At 38.6% G+C, this 19987-nt stretch overlaps 1 protein-coding gene and 2 long non-coding RNA genes across 5 annotated transcripts in view; 2 read left to right on the forward strand and 1 right to left on the reverse strand.

Moving 5' to 3' along the window:
- The window catches only part of LOC124298190 (zinc finger protein 395), an 84689-nt gene that overhangs the window by 23595 nt on the left and 41107 nt on the right, over window positions 1-19987 (reverse strand). For all 3 annotated transcript variants that reach the window (XM_046749879.1, XM_046749881.1, XM_046749880.1), the window contains exons 3-4: window positions 14530-14744; window positions 8029-8339 (exon numbers count right to left, since the gene is read on the reverse strand). In XM_046749879.1, the coding sequence (XP_046605835.1) occupies window positions 8029-8339; window positions 14530-14744 (526 nt within the window). The remainder of the gene's footprint in view (window positions 1-8028; window positions 8340-14529; window positions 14745-19987) is intronic.
- On the forward strand, window positions 4451-8090 carry LOC124298194 (uncharacterized). Its single transcript, XR_006906744.1, has 3 exons — window positions 4451-4806; window positions 5771-6644; window positions 7185-8090. It is a non-coding gene; the product is annotated as an uncharacterized LOC124298194 (long non-coding RNA).
- LOC124298195 (uncharacterized) lies at window positions 15239-17139 on the forward strand. Its single transcript, XR_006906745.1, has 3 exons — window positions 15239-16555; window positions 16628-16721; window positions 16814-17139. It is a non-coding gene; the product is annotated as an uncharacterized LOC124298195 (long non-coding RNA).

Below are 19987 nucleotides of genomic sequence, written 5' to 3' on the forward strand. Positions count from 1 at the left end.
TTGTGAACGATGCACGCTGTTGCTCGTGCGGGGGAGGGGGGGGGGGGGGAGGGGGAGGAATACACCGAGCTAACAGCAAGGTGACCAGCTGCAGACAGCGCGGTGCCAAGACACAACGAACGAACGAACGAACAAACGACTCGACGCGGGTTTTAATCTCTGGGTGCGACGATACCGGTCGCGTTCCAATGGTAACGTAGGACAGAGGATTCGGGGACCGAACGTTATCCGTTGACAATTAATACTACAAGCGAGATGATAATAAAAAAAAAAAAAAAACACAAGACGACAAGCTTTGCGATAGCGTGTTTCACGACGACGGTCGATATGCGACAAATTATTCTCAAAGCGTTTATCGCATCGGACGGCGCATCTGCGCGTTCCATCAGTATCAATGCGTACTTATGCACGGGGGGATTTGCATCTGTGCATATTATATAACATTTTAGTTTCTCGGGTAATCGTATCGAATTAGAGTAAGTACACGCATTGCGTATTAATGATTTACGAGGAAAATTTCACGTGGGATGACGAGCGGCGAGAAGAGGAGGCGATACATAAATCCCTCGTCACGGAAGCGGTAGCGTCGGTTGAAGCTAGTCGAAGGTCGGTGCGAGTCAAGGACGCAAGTCGGTCAACAACAGGCATGCGGCGGGCAATCGGCGCAACCCGCAACACGCATCGCGTAAAACACAGCGTGGGCAAAGTTTAGTTCGTATATAAAAATATCCGATTTTTCGAAGGGCTCGGCTGATCCGGATATTCTCAAGGAGATTTCAGACATTCTAGTTTACCGACGAATTATGCAAATCGTATTTTACACTCGATTCTTACCCTCAACGATAAAATCTATTCAGACTTTGGGAAATTATACGGCTTATGATGCCGCGTGTGTGATCACTGGAAAAATTTTTGAAAATTGATGGAAAATTTGTAAAACATATACGAAATTCAGTTTTAAAGTAGCGGACCATAACATCAAAACGAGTGACAATCATCTATCAATATACTTGCACGGTTTCATATGCATTTATTGAAGTTCGAAGAGATTTCCTTGTACAGGATAAGAACGATATGTAAAAATAGCATTGGCTTAATTCGTCGAAAAAATAAACAGTTTGGCATGCGATCATTTCATCGCCCTTTAATATTTCTCAATCACTGTGGCTTTATCTTATATCTCTCGTAAATTTCAATTAAGTATACATAGTCAAAATATTTCTCCACTATTTCCGTAAACCTGATATAATTCCTGCATAGCATGTGAATCGTTTGTCGATACGAAATATTTACTAGCAATGTCATAACTCGACACACAAATTGTAATTTAAATATCTATTCGAACATTTGATTAAATTTTGCCGACAGTCAGATTTTCGTAAGACACTGTTCTTTTGCATGAATTGACCTTTTAAATGGGATGAAATAGCGACGCCAACTGCCGGTAACTTATTATAGCATCCAAATTTTTAGCTATAAAATTATATATATGATGTACATATGTATCTTTTGGCGGATGTTAGATGCCGGTATGATTGCTATGCTCTCACAGTGCCTAGAAATACACTTTCTGCGCATTATAAAACAACTGCATATAAGTATGGAGAAGTGCCGCGCGTGCACTCAGGGTCACTATGACCTTAGTCGTTGCTTCTCTCGCCCCCGCCCAAGTACAGAGCCACGTGCCGCGTTCCATTATGACGTCAAAAGTGCGCATGCACATTATGCAGGTACAGAAGAATTCTGTGCGAAGGATGCGACCAGGGTGATTAGAACTATTTTGTGTGGGTGTGGACACCTTAGAACAAGAATTTTATGTGGGCTGGGGTGTCGCGACGCAATATTTCGTTAAAATACTCGTACTCTAAAATAAAATTGAGCATAATTTGAGATTTATCAATCACATTCAAGTTTTAAGGACCTGGATCAACGGTTACAACAATATTTACAAAATTTTCGTGAAAAAAAATGTATATCGCTATCAAAAATCCGACATGCTTATTCAAGGCTGGTGATATTTTAAAATATTATTGGTACGCGCGATAATGACAAATTTAAAAAAATCCTCTTTTAGCAGACAACTTCTAGTTTTTTTGGCCATTGCTAACGGCATTAGAAAAATTTTCAGGATTCTCATACTGTGTTTTACACACAGTACGTACAAAAATTGTTTTTCAGATGCATGTTTATCACCTATACAATGTAGAAGTTTCATGGGGAAAAAATGCATGCTCTTTCTCATACGTGCATAAGGTAGAGTATTGTGCAATAATTGGATTATATATTTTCATTTCCATTAAGAACCATAAATTGTAAAACTTATGTGTCATTGAATTTCGCCGCTTTTGACATGTTTCAACATAGGTACTTTGGCACGGGTGACGTCATACAGTATGTTTTTCAACCAAGTGTTAATTTACTTGAACTTTGTTTCCAATGAAAAAAGAAAACGAATGTCTAAATTATTCTTCTTCAAACGACTAAAATATAAGATAAAAAAAATCCGTGACACTTCCCAGTTACGAGTAACCAATGCATTGCTGTGCTTTAATAGTATTCAAGTGTGCGATAACATGGATATAAAATCCTAGTCTTATTACTACATACTCTGTGCAGATACGAAGCGCACGTGCCTTTGGTATATTCTTTCAACTAACAATCTACGACTGCCAGCACTTCCTGACTACGCGACACACATGTGTTATATCTTTACAATGAATGCGTACAATGTTATGTAGATATAAATATATACATATACATATATACGAACAGCTCGATTCGTAAATGATAATTATAAAGGATGGTTATAGGTATATTATGTACGGCGTGATCAACGAGACTGTGCGAATGTGACTCTTCCATCCTTTTCACAATTAATTCGCGACAAAGTTTGGCAACATGGAATGATAAAACAAGAGAATCGGCAAACGCCAAGCTCAAAAATTAGTAATTCATTTTTTACACTTAATCTTGAGTTTTATTTTCAAGTAAAGAAGGATTACCTAAACAATTAAAAATATAGAAAATCGACATAGATGCTATTATTGCAACGTCATTGTTTGCTATTTTAGCAAGAAAGAGCGTCAAGATCTGGATTTTACAGGTTATAATGGTAGCACGAAGTTTCGGTCAGGGATGCTGAAACGTAACCAAAATTTCGGATAAACGTCCTTTTAAACGTCTCCGACGTTTATCGAAAATAATCTTGTTCATTTTTGTTGAATTATTATTCATGATCTCAGTTACAGTTTCTGAGTAAAAAATAAAGTAACAATAAAAGTAAAATTTGTCACAAACCTAATTAATCCAGAATTAAAAATGGTGCATACTGTTTTTTTTTATTGATGACTAACGCTCTTTTCTCTTATCAAGACTGTTATTTTCAGATCGGAAAAAAGAAACAAATATTTCATCGGTAGTTTAGTTGCTAAATTCGACGTGTTAACCTTGTGGAAATATCACCGGTTGGCCTTGAAATATCAGTTTTAACTCAAACGATTATAAATCGTTAAGAGTCAGACGCGTAGGTATACGCTTATCGATTCAAAGTCAAGCATGAATTTCATTTGACATAACATACAATACAGATTACGTATCGATGTTGTATCGGCTAGATGCATTTAGTCACTTCACGTGCTTCCGTCCATCTTTTTTTTTATTGCTCTATGCGTAACCGATCTGTTAATTTCTCTGTTTTCACTTTATCTCTGCTATAATATTCATTTGCGTTATTATATAAATCACAACAATAACGTAACACTCTTAACATTTCCTGTAAGTACATAACTTACGGTAGATTTATCTACCCTTTCAACTCCAGCAATGCCACAGACGTCATCTAAATAACTAGAATACTTCATAATAATTTCATTAGGCGTATAAGCAAAAGTTGACGTTTGTCCTTTTAAATGAGAAATCCGTTTCAAGGTCACTGAGAAAACCTTCATTGAAATGATCAATCTTCACTTCCTGGATCCCAAATTTCATCGATACATTTTTTCGAGAAATCCATGTCTGTTCGGTCAAGCCGAAAGTCGCCTTAACGACACCTTCCAAACCCAAAATACGTCTTAACGACAGTTTTCAACCCTAAAAGAAGTCTCAATGACTGTACTTTTAAAACCCTAGAGAGGTTTCAGTGACAGTTTTCAAAGTTCTAAAAGTCGTCTCAACGTCTTTACGACCATTGCAAACCGGGCCCAAATTATAACACCCAATTCTAAATCGAGTAAATCGCATCCACACGAATACAATATATATCCGTGATGCTGACGCTGTGAGGTTTTCCGTCGTCATCATCTGGCACCTATCCAGTTTACATCATCACACCACAGAACCAGCCAAGGCAATCTAGTGAGCCGCGAAGCTTGGCAAGGACCGGCTGCTTATGCGTGTCACTGTGTCACGAATATATCAGGTATAATGTGTATGCTTATAGCTCTATCCACCGTGCAGGATCCTGATGGCAGAAGTCGGCGCAGCTTGTCCTCCTTTTTTGAGTTTGGGGCCTTACGGCAAAGGAAAAGTACAACAAGGTAGATCATATGTATCAGGCAATGTCAAAGAACGAACAAATCTCATTGTCATCGCGGTCTTTTAGAATATAGTATACTGTCCAGACATGTATATCGTAAAATGCGGAAGGTCACTCATACTCGCTGTTATTATACTCGCGTCTTTTTTTCCTAGTCCCGTCGCGTGGCGAGTATGCCGTGAAATTATTTAAGAACATTTCCTCGAAGGTTGCATACCGATATTCCAGTAACTTACACCTCATGTATCCCAGCCAGAAAGTAAATTGACAAGGTAAATTTTTTCTGATACTTCACCCACGCATTCGTGTATTATGTGTTTAATATATGCGTAGGTATGTATAATCATTGATACAGGATTACGTAATGATGAATGCATAATTTACTCATATGTGGCCGTTGCATAATGCACAGGCGTTACTTTGCTCGTTGAATAAATTGCGTATAAAGCATGTGCAGCAGCAGCAGCACACTGAAACGTGTTAAACTTATTATGTGGCAAATGATGTGTGCAAGTTAAAAAATTGAGCAGCTTTGCCGACGGCAATCGTTACCGATGCCCGAACGCACTGTCTAGTGTTATAACCTTGAGTACCAGATACCGGTATCGATATAAACGCGAAAACATGCATCCCGCGAACTCTGCGCTTACAGTCATATATACGGAAGAGCGTTGTAACCTGCACCCACGCTACGGAGGCAGCTGTGCGCATGAATAATAATTAATAAATATCTACGCCCCATGGCCTTCTGTACAACTTCATTTCAATTTCCACGTGTATAAATGTTTGCAATCTGAGGGTGGTGTGTTAAGGTAGCTCATTTGCATAGGTTCGCGTTTTGTAGGTGCCTCGAAAAGTACTGTACAAAATATGTCTCTGTGTGTCCATTAGTAAAGATTAATTTGTGAAAATAATTTTGGTCAAATGAATTGTTCTCTTAAGTAAATATCTACAAATACTTTTTCCAACGCCTGCTTGAAAACTTCAATTTTCGAAGTCTGCGCAGTGTGCATAAAGTAACTCATTTCCGAACACTCACGTAAAATAACGGGCCAACAGGCGCATGCGCACAACTGAATTCCTCAATTTTAAACATTGGGACTGTGTTTGGCGCATGCGCACTGTTGAATTACTCAATTTTACGTCTTGTATCAATGAGCGTAAATAACCCAACTCCAATATTACGCGCCGTTAGTGGCCCGTTCTTTGCTTCTTAAATCAAACTTCCCTTCACAGGTGTTGGAAAGAATATCATGTCATACGTGCGGACAGGCGATATCTGACTCGTGTGATCAGAGCAATCGCCTTCGGGGTTCACGCTGCCAACTTCACGCTCATCCGTAATTGCCCACTTTCTACACTTGCAACAAAATATACTACTATTCATCTTATATGGAACAACCCTTAGAAAGATTCAACTGATAGTAATGTTACACTTGGCAGCCAAGTGTGAGTACAGAGTGAACTAGTGTATGTTAGATACTTCGCTTCATACCTATATTCTGTACATACGGATGACACATGTTTAGTTCTCAGTGGTACTAGGGCTGACATAACATTTTCTTATTTTTTTTTTTGTTTTTCCACGAACTTGTGGGAATGGCGGCCCCTGTGGAAGAGGGCGCTCTAGGCAGGCACCCGGTTCGCCCGCACCTAGCTACGGCGCTGTCTACACGATTGCAGTTCAACGGTTCAGGTCGCGAATAGCCAATGATATTACGTATCTTTTTTAGCTTGACATTAAGTGGGATCGCCCTCCTTCCGTCTTTCCTCGCGCAGTGCATCTTTGCAGAGCTTTACGCATGCACGGTTCGCGCACACGTTACATGTAACAGCTGCTATCCTCCAATTTCAAATCGACCAAGCCAGTAGCGCAGTGATGTCACGTGTGCCAAATGCGCAATTACGACTAGTTTAATTAGTTGATTCGTAACCTCGTTGATGTCATCGTGGTGGGTATATTAAAAATATTACAGGAGATGGCAGCGGAGAAGAGAAATAAAAGAAAAAAGAGGAAAATAATCATTCAAGTCTTGGGAAACGAGAAATATTCTGTTCCTGCATCTATGTATTCACTGTGAATGTGTGCTTCGAAGTTCGAATACCAAATGTGGGTATGAAGGCCAGTTGCCCACCTCTCTAGCTTGCGATTAACGCAGATTCTTTAACTAGGCGTACACGAATAATCACTTCTAATTTTGTCAGTCATATGTATTGGACTCTAATTCAGTATGGCGGCGGACTGTGCGATCAGCTGATCGTTTGAGCATCGGTTTCAGCTGAATTATACGAATATAAATGCACAGAAAAGGTTGTGAAAGCGATTAAACTTATTTTTGGTTACGATACGTTTAAAAAGAGTAAGATTCCGGCAAGAAACAACTTTTATTTTCAAATATGTTCAGCATTTTTGTTACCAGATGGTATATTTAGAATAAATAATTATAGCACAGTGAGTGTACAATTTCACAACAATTTAAAGGTAGATTAAAAAAAAAATACCGGCCATTTTAAGAACAAATATTTCCTAGATATAGATTTCTTGTATCAAAAAACATTCTAAAAAACCCAAATTCTCGTACTGAACCTGATTCTGTATATTTAGGTGTATTTAGTGTCGGTATGGACAAATTTTTATCGTCATTTTTAGAGATAGGAACGCTGGTCTTCTGACCAGCCCCGGGTACCATCATCCATAGCTACGGACGCAGCGCTGCGTGCAAAGAAGTTGGCAAGTACGAGCAAAGCTGACAATGAGCAAAGATTCTACCGTCATTGCACTCTGACGTTAAACTAACGTGAAAACGGAATCAAAGTGACGCAAAATTAAAACTTTAAAGATAATGAACAATAAAAAATTGTATGTATTTTTGATTATTAAAGTGTACGAAAAAGTTGACGACAATATGAGTAAAAAAAACGATATAACTAAAGGATCACAAGTTATATATTGTATATTGTAGTTGAAATACCGATATTGTTGGCTTTTTAGTTTGGTTTGTACATTTTTTCAGGTCAAAGGACGGTTAATCAGAAATTTATCGTTTTCCGGAAATGTTGTATAATCAATTTGTGCATGACTGTTTACGTAAATACATTCTATATAACGATTCGGTACGCCGTCTTATCACGGTCTTAACGTATGTGTGTGGGTCTGATATTGAAATAAGTGGCCTTTAAAAATCCGTAAGTATCACGTTGTGCGTGAGGAATGGTAACCCGGAAGTATCCATGGTCACGAAATACAAAAACTATTGAGAGTTACAGGTATTTCGAACCTTAGAAATGATTGGAAAAAAGTAGAAAGAGATATTCTGTGTAGTTTCTATGGTGAATATTCGAAAACTTTCAGCATCGCAGTGCTGGCATCCGTTGTTACATGCATATAATGAGGGAAAAAATGCTCTGGATCATCTAGAGAAGAATAACTGAGACATGCCAGAGAAAAGGATGTCGATTTCCAGAATTTGTTTTTTGGTTTACTTTTTGCTTACCTTTTTCTTGCGCGGATGCTGTTCACCTAGATAATCAAGTACGATCCCCTCATCCAGAGTTGTCGTAGATCCCGGGGTGCTGCAGGATGAGGAACCGGAAGTATTTGCGTTGTGCTGGGTGTTCGCATGGTGGTGAGATGACGAGGGGATTGCCGGGGTTGGCCACGGCGACGGAGTCATTGGAGCGCCCTCGTCGCTCAGCGGAGGACTCGGAGTTCCGCTCCGCCAGGAGGCGCCGCTGCTGCTGCTGTTCGAAGCTCCCCCAGCTCCTGGTGATCCGACGACCACGCCACTACGACCTCCCCATGACCCTTATCGGTGGGGAAAAAAATCGAAGTTTTCATCAAATATACACGTTTGCCGTAGGTACATTTTTTTATTGTTTTTGCTGCATAGATAGTTCGGACACAAAAGCGATTACGGTGGAACGAATTTATGCTCCAGGTTTTCAGAATTGAAAATTTTCCTCTAACGTATATAAAGTTTTACGCCTGTTGATAGACTCGGTGAGAGAGGATTTTATAATTGTGCAGAATCGATTTTTTACACAACATCTTATGGGGGAACTCCTGTTAAAAATCTTTGTTTACGAAGCAAACATGCCTCTAAAAGACGGAATTGAATGAAAAACTATTTTCTATAGTTACAGTGAGTCATTGCGTCATCGCCTTTATTAAAGAGATTTGCACGATCGAATTAGGTGGTTTTTCGATGATAGAGCTGGATAGGACAGGCTTTCCAGATTCGAAAACTTAACAAAGCCGTAACTTAGTAGGAATTGCAAAAAATTTCATTCTAACAGTTATTTGTGAAAAAACTTTAATTCAGTAATTTTTATTCAATGATTTGTCGAGTAATTCGGTCACTAATAACAAATAAATAGGAATATCAATTCTACGTAAGTGACAATGAGCTACCTTATGCTTTTACTCGGAAATTGGTAAATTGATTATTGTTTTTTCTACCAAGCATTCGATATTTGGAGGATCATTCGAGAATCACTTGAGAAATATAAAATTAAAAGATCCTTTGTTGAATCTAATTTTAATATTACACTCGAATTTTCTGAATAGGTATACTTGTGAAAAAAAATTAAGCGTTACTGCTCACAATAAACAACGATTCAAAGTGTTCTTGAATCTGACGATAAGATTTCGTATACGAGATCAATAATGGACGAAAAATTATCAGCAATGATAAGAATAATTGACAATAACCACAGTAACAGCAGCAGATCTATATTTAGGAGTATGAATGTATAAAACTTTGAATTGATTGTTTGTGCATGTCATTGTAGTTTCCATAAAATCCATTGAACATGTTCCCAAGATTTTCGTACCTAGATCATTGTTGTACGTAAGCGCGTTGATAATTGCACTGGGAGTACGTATTATATTTTTTATCTTTGTTCCTAGATCCGATAAACTTGATAGCCGCCAGTTTATGGGAGTGACGCTTACGCGTTTGCAATACGCGGGTGTTCAAGGTTCGTTCTAAGGTCAACCGCAGCGAGCGATACGAAACGAGATCACGTTTCTTTCTTGGAGTGACTCTGAGCTGATAATTAATTGATTAAGAACAGCGTAGCTGTCAGATCGCAACCCAAACTAACCGCAAAGTCTTTCTCGTCAATTCTGTACTCTGTGCTGCAGATGTCACACGAAAAAACGCTGCAAAAGAAGTCGAGTTTTTACTAGATCTCCATGTCTTGAGGTACAGAGAATCACATTCGACCATTTCAAGACGAAGGTCTAGATTTTTATGATTAATTTTCGCCCATGACATCTCGTAACCAGCTAAACGAATCTTTATGATTTCGAGCTGAATACCAGCTTGTGACTGATCCAACTATTATTAAAATCCAACAAGCAGTTCGAAAGTTATTTACCAAGATAATGGTACATTGTATTATAAGTGCGGAAAGTAGGAGATTCCCGATGCGTGTGAACGTAGAATAAGCCAATCACGCAATTCAAAATCACGCTGTTTTTTCCAAAATCTGTGAAGAAGAGACTGATTTGAGAAGCACGGAAGATACCACCGACAGCTTGTGAAATTAGAGTTAGGTAAGTTACGTTCAATGATACAGCGCGTAAAATTGAGTTATTCGAAAGTGCGCATGCGCCACAGTCAAAGTCCTAGTGCGCAAAGTACTAATAACATTTGAATCGTACGCATGCGCCAACGTTGTTTTACCCCACCGTTTGCAAATGGAGCACTTGGGAAAAATCAAACTCCCCAAGCAGGTGTTGGAAATAATGTTTTTCGACTGAGAATACTTCGTAAACAAATACAGCAAGTTAGATAAATTTCACGACAAACCAGATTTTTTGTCATTTGCGGAAATATCGAAGATTTCTAACAACGGTTCATTTTTTCTGAATATAATTATAGCTTTTTCTTACGTTGGGTAAAACAAGATACAAAAATATTTATGATATTGATTTCCTGTCGCTGAAACCAAGCGCGATTTACCCCGGCCATCCTTCCGACCATTAGTCGTCTGCACTCTTGCAGCCTAGGTATTTATCATCACGAGCGGTAATACGCGGATATATACATAGGTATGATGTACATAATATTGGTACGTGTACGCTCGTGACTTCGGGGAATTGCTGCGCGTGACTCGTCAAGTGTCACGCGACAGCTCAGACAGGACGAATGGCAACCAGGTAGCTGCTAGAGTTGAGAGAATCGGAAAAGAAAATTATGACTATGACAATGACAACGAGCTTTCTGGATTCAGAATAACGACTCCAGCCATACCGGAAACAATTCATGTTCATATAACAATTTATCCTTGTTAGTTGATTATGATCAAATTTTAATGAAACTGTTAAAAAGAGATAATATCACCGATTCGGAGGAGCATCGATTACCCACATTGATCAAATATTTTGGGGACAATGAAAAAATTTATCTGTGATTCATGCGGAAGACTACTATCATTTCAATAAACTGAGACACCTCAATTTAAAGTCGAATAAGTTGAAAGAAAGAAAAGCAGGATGACCAAAGTTTCCCTGAGTTTAAATTTACTCGTTGTCGTACAGAAGTTGAACGTAGATTTATCGGCTGTTGTGGATCGAAAAACGTACTCTTATCACAATTTTTTTTACCCCAAGCCGACTTCAACAAGCCACAGTTCCGTTGAAATAATTTAACTATTTTTAATTGAAAAGCGGGACGAAACTAGCATATTATTTCCTCTCGAGTTTTTTCCCTCATCTGTGGGGAAAAAGTATCACATTTCTCCCACAGAAATACATTAGATTTGCGGAAAATATGAGACTTGTGAGAAATATGAAATCATATTTCTCGCAAATAATTTTTTTATTTTCTATCGTTTCCTAAACTTTCAATGATATTCTAGCTTTCAAATTAGTAAAATGATCACACCTACGCATGAATAAAAGAATTACAATGATTGTTAATTCAAAATTTGAAAGCACTCAACAAACCCATAACATTTCGATTTAAACTTGAAATTCATGACATTCTTTGAAATTTGATTGAAAGTAGGATTACCTATGAGAATAGATATTGATGTCACATGATCGTGCAATATTCAATGACATATTCTCTGCCCCTGGTGGGGGCTTTGCCACCTACACCTCCACCAGGAACTGCAGCCCTGGATCTGCTGCCTCGCTCCAGCTTTCGCCGACCCATACCGATATACTAATTGTATGCATTTTTGAAAACGAATTTTTTTATCAATAATCTACTTTCTCAATTTTACACTCGATATTGAGAAAGATAAATCGAGACCATATTTTCAAGTCAATAATGTGGCCAGAGTTGAGTCGAAAATAAAGTCCTATATGTAAAACAGGAATAAAAATCGACTATACGCTTGGGTGAAATCTCCGACTTTATTCCCTTGTGACATAATGTACTGTGATACGATTTACAGACAATCTCTGACATTTCTTGCATACGAAAATTTATGAAAAATTGGAATCGGGTTTGTCTTGGACCCATTTAAAGATCAACAAATTAACTTATAGCTACCATAATTCTCGATTAGTATTAATTAAAAAAAATATCATATGCAGAAAAACTCAAAGATTGCCTAGAAATCAAAAGGAGTTTTTCAAAACTGATGCGTGTTGAAGTTGAGTTGGGGTAAAAAAAATTGTACTAATTGTAAGACTACGTTTACTAAGGTAAAACAACCAATAGCCCTGCTTCCAAATTACGTAAAACAATAAACGAGGGCTGTTTGAATGCAGAAAACTCAAATCTTCCCAACGCTTGCTCAGTCAACGTTGTATAATCATTATTCCCAGCGAGTCGTAGGATTTCAAACACAGGCGCTCAGATGTATTGATACGATAGTGTTAAGAAGAATTTGGAAGACATTGACAAGTTTCGTTTTCTCCTATAATCGTACAAATGAATTACTTTGTATAATGAGTTCCTAATCAAATGAAGTATACGATATTGTATTCAAAGGGTATTTCCTTTTCACAGAACCTTGGCTACTACTGACATATCTCAGCCCTGTAAATTTTAGGTATGCTGAGAACGTTTCGTTTCGATTCCTGGCACACAGATTACACACGTAAGTTCATCGCACGTACTTCCACGGATGTATATAACGACGAAGCGTATATAATAGGTGCGTGTATAAGTATGTGTATACCGTTAGGCTATCACAGAACACAGAATACATCCAGTCGCCGAGTAGTCACGCTTCGATTCGTACTACACGCGTGCCTTTCGACGTTTATAACGGCATCAGATCTTATTATTATGTGAGTGTATATACTTATACAGGACATATATACTCAGAGAAATTTCTCGCCATATAATTTTTTTTTCCCTGGTCGGCGTGAAAACTCCGCAGAATTCTATACTGTTATAGGACGAGTTTCTCCAAGAGTGCTCACATTCAAACTTCAACATTGGCGCTGGGATTTTAATACCCTGAACAATTGCCATTTCGTGAAATAAATTTCCAACGCCAACTGGGTCATATTTAATTATAACAGTGGTTTTTATCTTATATTTGACTCTACATCGATTCAATGCCGGTAAATGAAAGTTTTACAGCCTGCTCCATGTTCTTTGTGCGTTCATATTCTTTAAATTGACTTGAAACTATCAGCTGATTGCCCCGTCTGACGCCATATTGCCCTAACCTATACGCCAATAATATCTGTATACAATTTGTAGTGGTTCTTAGAATAAGTTTTGTCAGAATTTGACCAGCCCGCCCTCTGAATCAGTTCAGAATGGATACACAAAAATGTCTTGCAAAGTGCAGTTCTGTATCTCGATCATGAACCATCACGCAGGGTGTGCGTGTGTATGTGTAGTTTCGAAAACATACGTTTTTATTTTTATTTCAGTACACCTTTTATCGCAGGGATAACTAGTTGTAGAGAAATCTATAATTGTGAGAAATTAGTGAGCACCAATGCCACTGTTTGATAAAAATATCAGCATCGCCTATGGAGCATTCTATGTTAGTTGTACCGAATTGAAATTGGTAGATGCGATACGTTGTGAATGAAAAATTTTTCCGCCTCTTTTCAATAATTCGCCAGTGGGTTTAACCGTGGTATGAAGAAAAAATTTGACGAATACATGTGGAACTAGATCTAAATACCTAAATTCTATATTTTCTATTTATGCGAGCGTAGATTTGGCGTTCTCATATGTGCGATAAGTTGAGTGATCATTCTCACAGGTATTCGTTTAACTTGCACATCGATGTGACTAACCTGTGATACATGCTATTAGCGAGATCGAAAGTTGCTGCAAACTGTTCATAACTAGCACGCACAACCAGAGTATTTATATACATTACATGCATTCGAAAATGTACCTTTACACGTTTATTTATTTATTTTTATTAATTGTTTACCGCAAATTTCGTACAATCAGGTGAAGAAAAGATTAACTGCGTAGTCATTGTTTCAAGTTGATGCTATACCAGATCACGATCACTACGTTTATGTGGTTTTCTGAGAGACATGCGTGTATTCAAAATTGCAGTGCAGCCAAAATGTAAGTTTAATAAAAGAATGATAAATCTTCCATTCGTACGGATAAATTCAGCGGATCGCATCTCACTGTTTCTTTTTCTGAGTAACGATATTTCTTCAAACTTTGGCGAGTTACAGAATTGATGATTACACCTCTATGATCGTTAAGAAAAGTTTGTACAATCGATATAAACGAGGAGCTGATTTTCATTAATTCTGAGGTTACTGCACGCAAGTTAATATACAGCTCAGTCACACATTTTTAAAAATTTTTTTTATCTATTCATCAATTTCCCGATCTTTTATTAGCGACCAGACAAGCTTCGAATGATTTTACCGTTCGGAGAAATAAAAGTATAAACCACCATTATCAGAATTTAGCATTACTCTTAAAAATGGAACACTCGGTAATATTATTGAGGTTCATTTTTCTCGTAACCACTTTCAATAAAGGACGAGGCAAAGGATATGAGATAAATAATTAGCGACATGAATGTGTACCGACCGTAGTTGTGCTGGCAGTGTAACGGCAGAGGGTTGTGAGGGCTGTGAGGTGAACAAGAAAGCGACATAAGAACAAGGGCTGCGGTACACTCGTCCATGCAATCGCCCCTCTCGTTTGTCCGGCATCCTTCGCGTCCACATCCGTGTAACGGCCTCTCACCGCCTCCGTAGGATCTCTCAGAGTCATTGCCGGAGCTCGGCCTTCTCTTCCGCGACCTATAACACACAAGAAGAGGAAATGATGCGTCGTTATCTTCGAGTAAATAATGAAAAGAATTAAGCCTGCGTAACGAGTCAGTTAACAATCATCTTTTTATGCCCTAGGGATTTTATCGATTATACCAATGTCATCTAATCCACCTTGGGTACTTGTTTAGCACTTTGAGGTATCACCCTAATTCGACTAGTTGAGATCAATCGAACCGATACTAATTATAAGCAGTATTGTGATCCAAAACAGAGGCAGATACCAACCAGGTGTTATTTACCAGTTTGCGCAAAATTTTCTGTCCCTTTATATTCGTGTAATTTAGTTAAGACCAAGGCTAAAACGATCGGTAAATCGCCCATAGTGAAGTCATATTCCTGCAGTTTAACCGCACCGAAAAAAAAAAAATAATAAGGAAAAGAAATGGTAAAAAAATTAGATACCACTGTGTGCAAGTGATAAATATTTCCTGCCACTAGATGGCGTCTCACGTTAATTATTTATACAATGCCTGTAGCGTACGTACATGATTATTCATCACGTATAAAAATTGCGAAGTAGTGCAATTATGAATACAGTATCAATTGCGTCTAACAAGGGGAAAGCAAGTTGGTGCCTGTGGTGTACCATATTTCCACATTTTTCCACGCGCCGTCTCAACGTGCAGCGAGATCGCTTATCGGCTAATTTTCCGACAAGGATAGATTATAAGGACTCCCGTGTAAGCGTCGACTAGCTGACCGTTCGACCACGAAGAATTTCGCAATACTTTACCACCGCCGCATAATCGTGATTTGCTGCTGTTGGTGCTCTGCTACACCTGGACTGAAGAAAACGCGGCTGTGAGCCAGCCGCAAATCCGCGCTTGACTTCTCATCGGGACTTTTGCCACTCGTGCAGTTAGCGGTGACGAAAATATACCCGTTTTACCGGACATCTGGGCGGGCACCCTACCCGCTGGTCAAACCGCACCGTGCAAAAGACTCGCATACAGTCTGTAAGTGCTTTGCATGGTGCGGGTGGTCCGAACGAATTGTATACCAGCATGATTTCTTTTCTATCCATCTTTCCTCGTCTATTTATTTTCCCTATATGTTCGCGTAGGGTTATTTACTTCGCAATATACACCGTCACGGGGATTTAACAGCTTTCAGAAAGGGATTGCTAAGGAAAAATTCGAAGAAGAAGAAGCGGAAATGTCGGTATCTAAGAATAACAAGGAATCATGACGAAGAAGCCGTTGAGAAAAGAGGTCAGGAATTTCCTCGGGTAACGAGGCTGATGCTGGTGTAGGTATACGCACTAAACGACGTCCTACGCTGCTGATCTTCCTTTATACGCACACATATGCCGGGGAAAGTGGGCTTTTAGATGCTACGGAGCGCAGCATTAGCGATTCTTGATGTGGGCGAGGTTAGGGCAATATGGCGTCGCATCAGCTAATCAGCTGATCGCTTAAGGTCGTCAATTTTCTCATTATCATAGCACGGAGGACATTGTACGAGCTGTTGCACTTTCGTTTTATGACATTGCGTCAATAAACAGTGAAATCTATTATGAAAAACCATATTGATAATTAAATGCGATACCCAGTAAGACGAAAAGTTTCTGGACAAAAAAATTCTAGGCATCGGATTCGTCAGAGTTTCAACGGCGGGTATTTCAAGAATGAAATTTTGACTAGCGCGAATCTATGTATAAGTCGTTTTTACGATTTCGACTGAGAATATTCACCGGGTAAAAAAGATCTCTTTTTACGACGATGACGGACAAGTTTATCATCACCGGTTGTTTTGCGAACGCGGGAGAATCGATCAAGGTCATTACAAGTTGATACAGGTTTTACCGCTATTGCGAATATGATATTATAATACACGGTGCTTTGCGCCAGGTGATCGCGAGTGAAAGGCAGCACTCACCGTACGTTGGTGTTCGTGTAATGCTCAGGCCTGTAACCATAATACAACGATCAACTTGCATTACAGGTAAACATAAACCTACGACAGTTATCCAGATCAACAGTTTCATTTTTACTTCTTAGCCACTGTACGTGTCTTCTTCGCTGTTGTAAACTTAGATACTGTTTCACAACGACTCACTAGCGGATCTGGTTCACGCTAGAATCTCGACAATTAGTCGATGTCTACCTAGGAAGATTCCTTGTGAGGGTGAATTGGTACAATATCTGTATTAATATCCTGCACCTGTTCAACTGATAACATCACGCAGAATGCTGAAGTTTTGTACCTGCGATTCTGCAATAACTACTATGGTATGGGTATACAGAGATAAATAAAATCCAGTGCCAAGTGAAAGTTGTGGCTGATTAACGAAACGCAAGCAATAAGACTCACGTAGCTGCAGTAAACTAGCTGTTCAATGAATAAAAATAAGTAACAATAAAGAAATACAAATTGACTAGTCAAGTGTTTTCATTGCTTTTGTTAAGAAAAAAAGATATCGATGGCGGGGCTGCGTAACTGCTGTCAATTGTAGTTTATGCTACCACAATTGTAGTAGCATACTAAAAAACTGCAGTAATATAGATACTACAATTGTGATTACTTACATTATATACTGAAATTGCGATGGCATAGAATACAGCTAATTGTATTCTGACCAACTTTGACTACAAATGTGGTGCCTGCTCCGGACGATATTTTTTTTCGTGTTCGTTATTTATTTACTTTTTGTGATAGCACGGCATTGCTGAGGCAAATTTTTTTAAAACTATGTTTTAAGGCACTACTACAATTCTGATAGATATATTAAATCGCATCGGGTTAGAAATTTTTTACACTTCACAGGAATTAAGACAGCTTACACATGAAGGCATTACGGGAATGGAAAGGCTTTGGTGCGGCGCTTCGGCGATTCTCGTTGCGCTTAATGCTCTGTAGCAGAGTAAAAATTCACGATAATAATAAACGTGATGTACGAGATTTTCCCATTAACTGCAGATGAAAAATGATCATACCTCAAAATTTACTGTAATGTGCAAGTCCAAGAAATAGAAATCTATAGCTGAATATTTCTCAACTATATAATCGACAATCTGTACAACAAAAACCATTGTAGTATGACATAAGAAAAAATCTTGGTTTTTAACAGTGTGTAATATAACTTTCAAGTTCAATTTACTTTCAATGATTTATTGACCTCGAAAATCTCAACAAATTGAGTTTGCATTGAAAAAAATTGATTCATTTTTAAATCTGCGTTACGGAAATTTATTTTTATTTCTAATGTAATAATATTACGTACATTTTGAAGTGTACTTTATATATTATGTTCACTCTTTGGAAGCCCAAAAAAAAAAAGCGTGAGAAACGTAATTACGAAGCTCAACATCGAGGGGAATTTCATATACGATATTGAAATCCGCTGCAGGTGTAACTCTGTATCTATACTGTACAATACACATACCTAGAACGATCCGAAACTCGCGGAACCAAAACAACCGTTAAAATATTCATTCAATTTATAATAACTTATGGAATAGCATCATCCGTTCGGCTGGCCAAACATACTCGGTCACTAAGACGGAGATTCATAATGACCCGTTATTAACCGAAAACCCAAGACTTGCCGCTGTCGAAAGAAAAAAAAAATCATAATTTTTACACTCCGATCCGGAAGCGTCGATTATATTACATTGATTACAAATACAGTTATAAATCGCGGCTGGATTGCCCCCCCCCCCCAAAAAAAAAGATACTATCTGCATGATTGAAAACGACAGATCGCAGAACGTACATGAGAATATATAAAGGAATAAGATGAAGAAAAAAATAAGAAAAAGATTTGTATACGCAGTTGAATACAAGTGGATGAATGGCAATTTCCAGAGGATTCTCTCTTTCCAGTTTGTAACGGGATAAAAGTGACGTGAAATGTTGTAAAGAGGAGAGAGAAAGAGCTGGTTTGCCGCCCCCCCCCCCCCCCTCCCCCCTGCCCTTCCCCGAATAAATTCGTGTGCAGGAAAGCTGTATACGACGTAGCTGTGTTAAAAGTATTTCGAAAGTATAATTTTATTCCTCGATAAATTTCAACACGCACGCACGCCACTGTGCGCAACACTCTCTCGATTGCGGTAAATCCGAGCGATCAGTTTTCTTTTTTTTACTCAAATCCGGATGCATGAAACAGATTTTTTTCAGACAACGAATCGGGAACTTCTCAACCGATTAAGACGCAGATCGGTGAGTTGATTTGGCTGGATTGAGGCTGATCGATTCGAATTTTAACAATCGGGTAATACAAGGCTGTTGCACTACTGGCCCCAGTTTCGGAACCGTGTCACGCTGCCTTGGGGTCAAAGATGGCGTCCTTAGGGCGGCGAATCGAGCGCCAAAGTCTCGACCTACTTCTTCTCCACCCAGGGCATGACCCAGTTTCGATTATCCCTCTGGTTGTCCGGGACGTCGGTGCCGATCTGACCTATTTACCGGGTTCGCCCCGGCCAGCCGTCACCCCACGTCGTCATCGAGCGGCCTAGTTTCTGGTTACTTCCCGGTGAAGGCGAGGAGGACGACTCGGACCTTTGGTAAGAGCCGGACGCTGATTAACAACGATGAATCGGCCGGACCGTCCGAATCAAAAGTTAGAAAAAGGGTGAAAATTGTTTGAATAAAATTTTCGGTAATTTTATTCCCGTCGACGACGTCGAACACGAAAGAAACGACATTCATCCTACGTGAAAGAAGTAATTCTAAACAAATTCGAATGATACAAGCTAACATGTGAACAATATGAGAAAGGATCATTAATTAGATCGTTCAAAATGATTGAACTCTGGTATTTTCAATCCGGCTTTATTTCTGAGCTTATGATTTTGTTCACCACAGAAAGCACCTGAACAAACAATTTGTGAGTAGAGTACATAATAGTACAACAGATATTCGTCAAGAATCGTACTTGCACTGTAATGTGAGATTTCTTGCATGCTTTTCAGATAATTTACAGGCATCTGGTCAGTGAGAAAAATGAACTCAAAATATTCGAATATGATCAAAAGCATCACAGTTTAATCATTTTGAAGGTTCTAATTATAAAACCTGTTCTCAAATTGAGATCTTATAAATTGATAACTTAAACTTGCGTTAGTCAAATTTGCTCAGACCAATTTTTATAACATATAATACTAGGAATGATATTTCATTCATATCTGTCGTTATTGGCACAAATTACGTTGCTGGAGAATTTTTAAATGATTTTTTTTTTTTCTTTACCCAACTTTTGATTCAGACAG

The sequence above is a fragment of the Neodiprion virginianus genome, chromosome 2, assembly GCF_021901495.1.
Source record: "Neodiprion virginianus isolate iyNeoVirg1 chromosome 2, iyNeoVirg1.1, whole genome shotgun sequence".
In the NCBI taxonomy this organism is placed as follows: domain Eukaryota; kingdom Metazoa; phylum Arthropoda; class Insecta; order Hymenoptera; family Diprionidae; genus Neodiprion; species Neodiprion virginianus.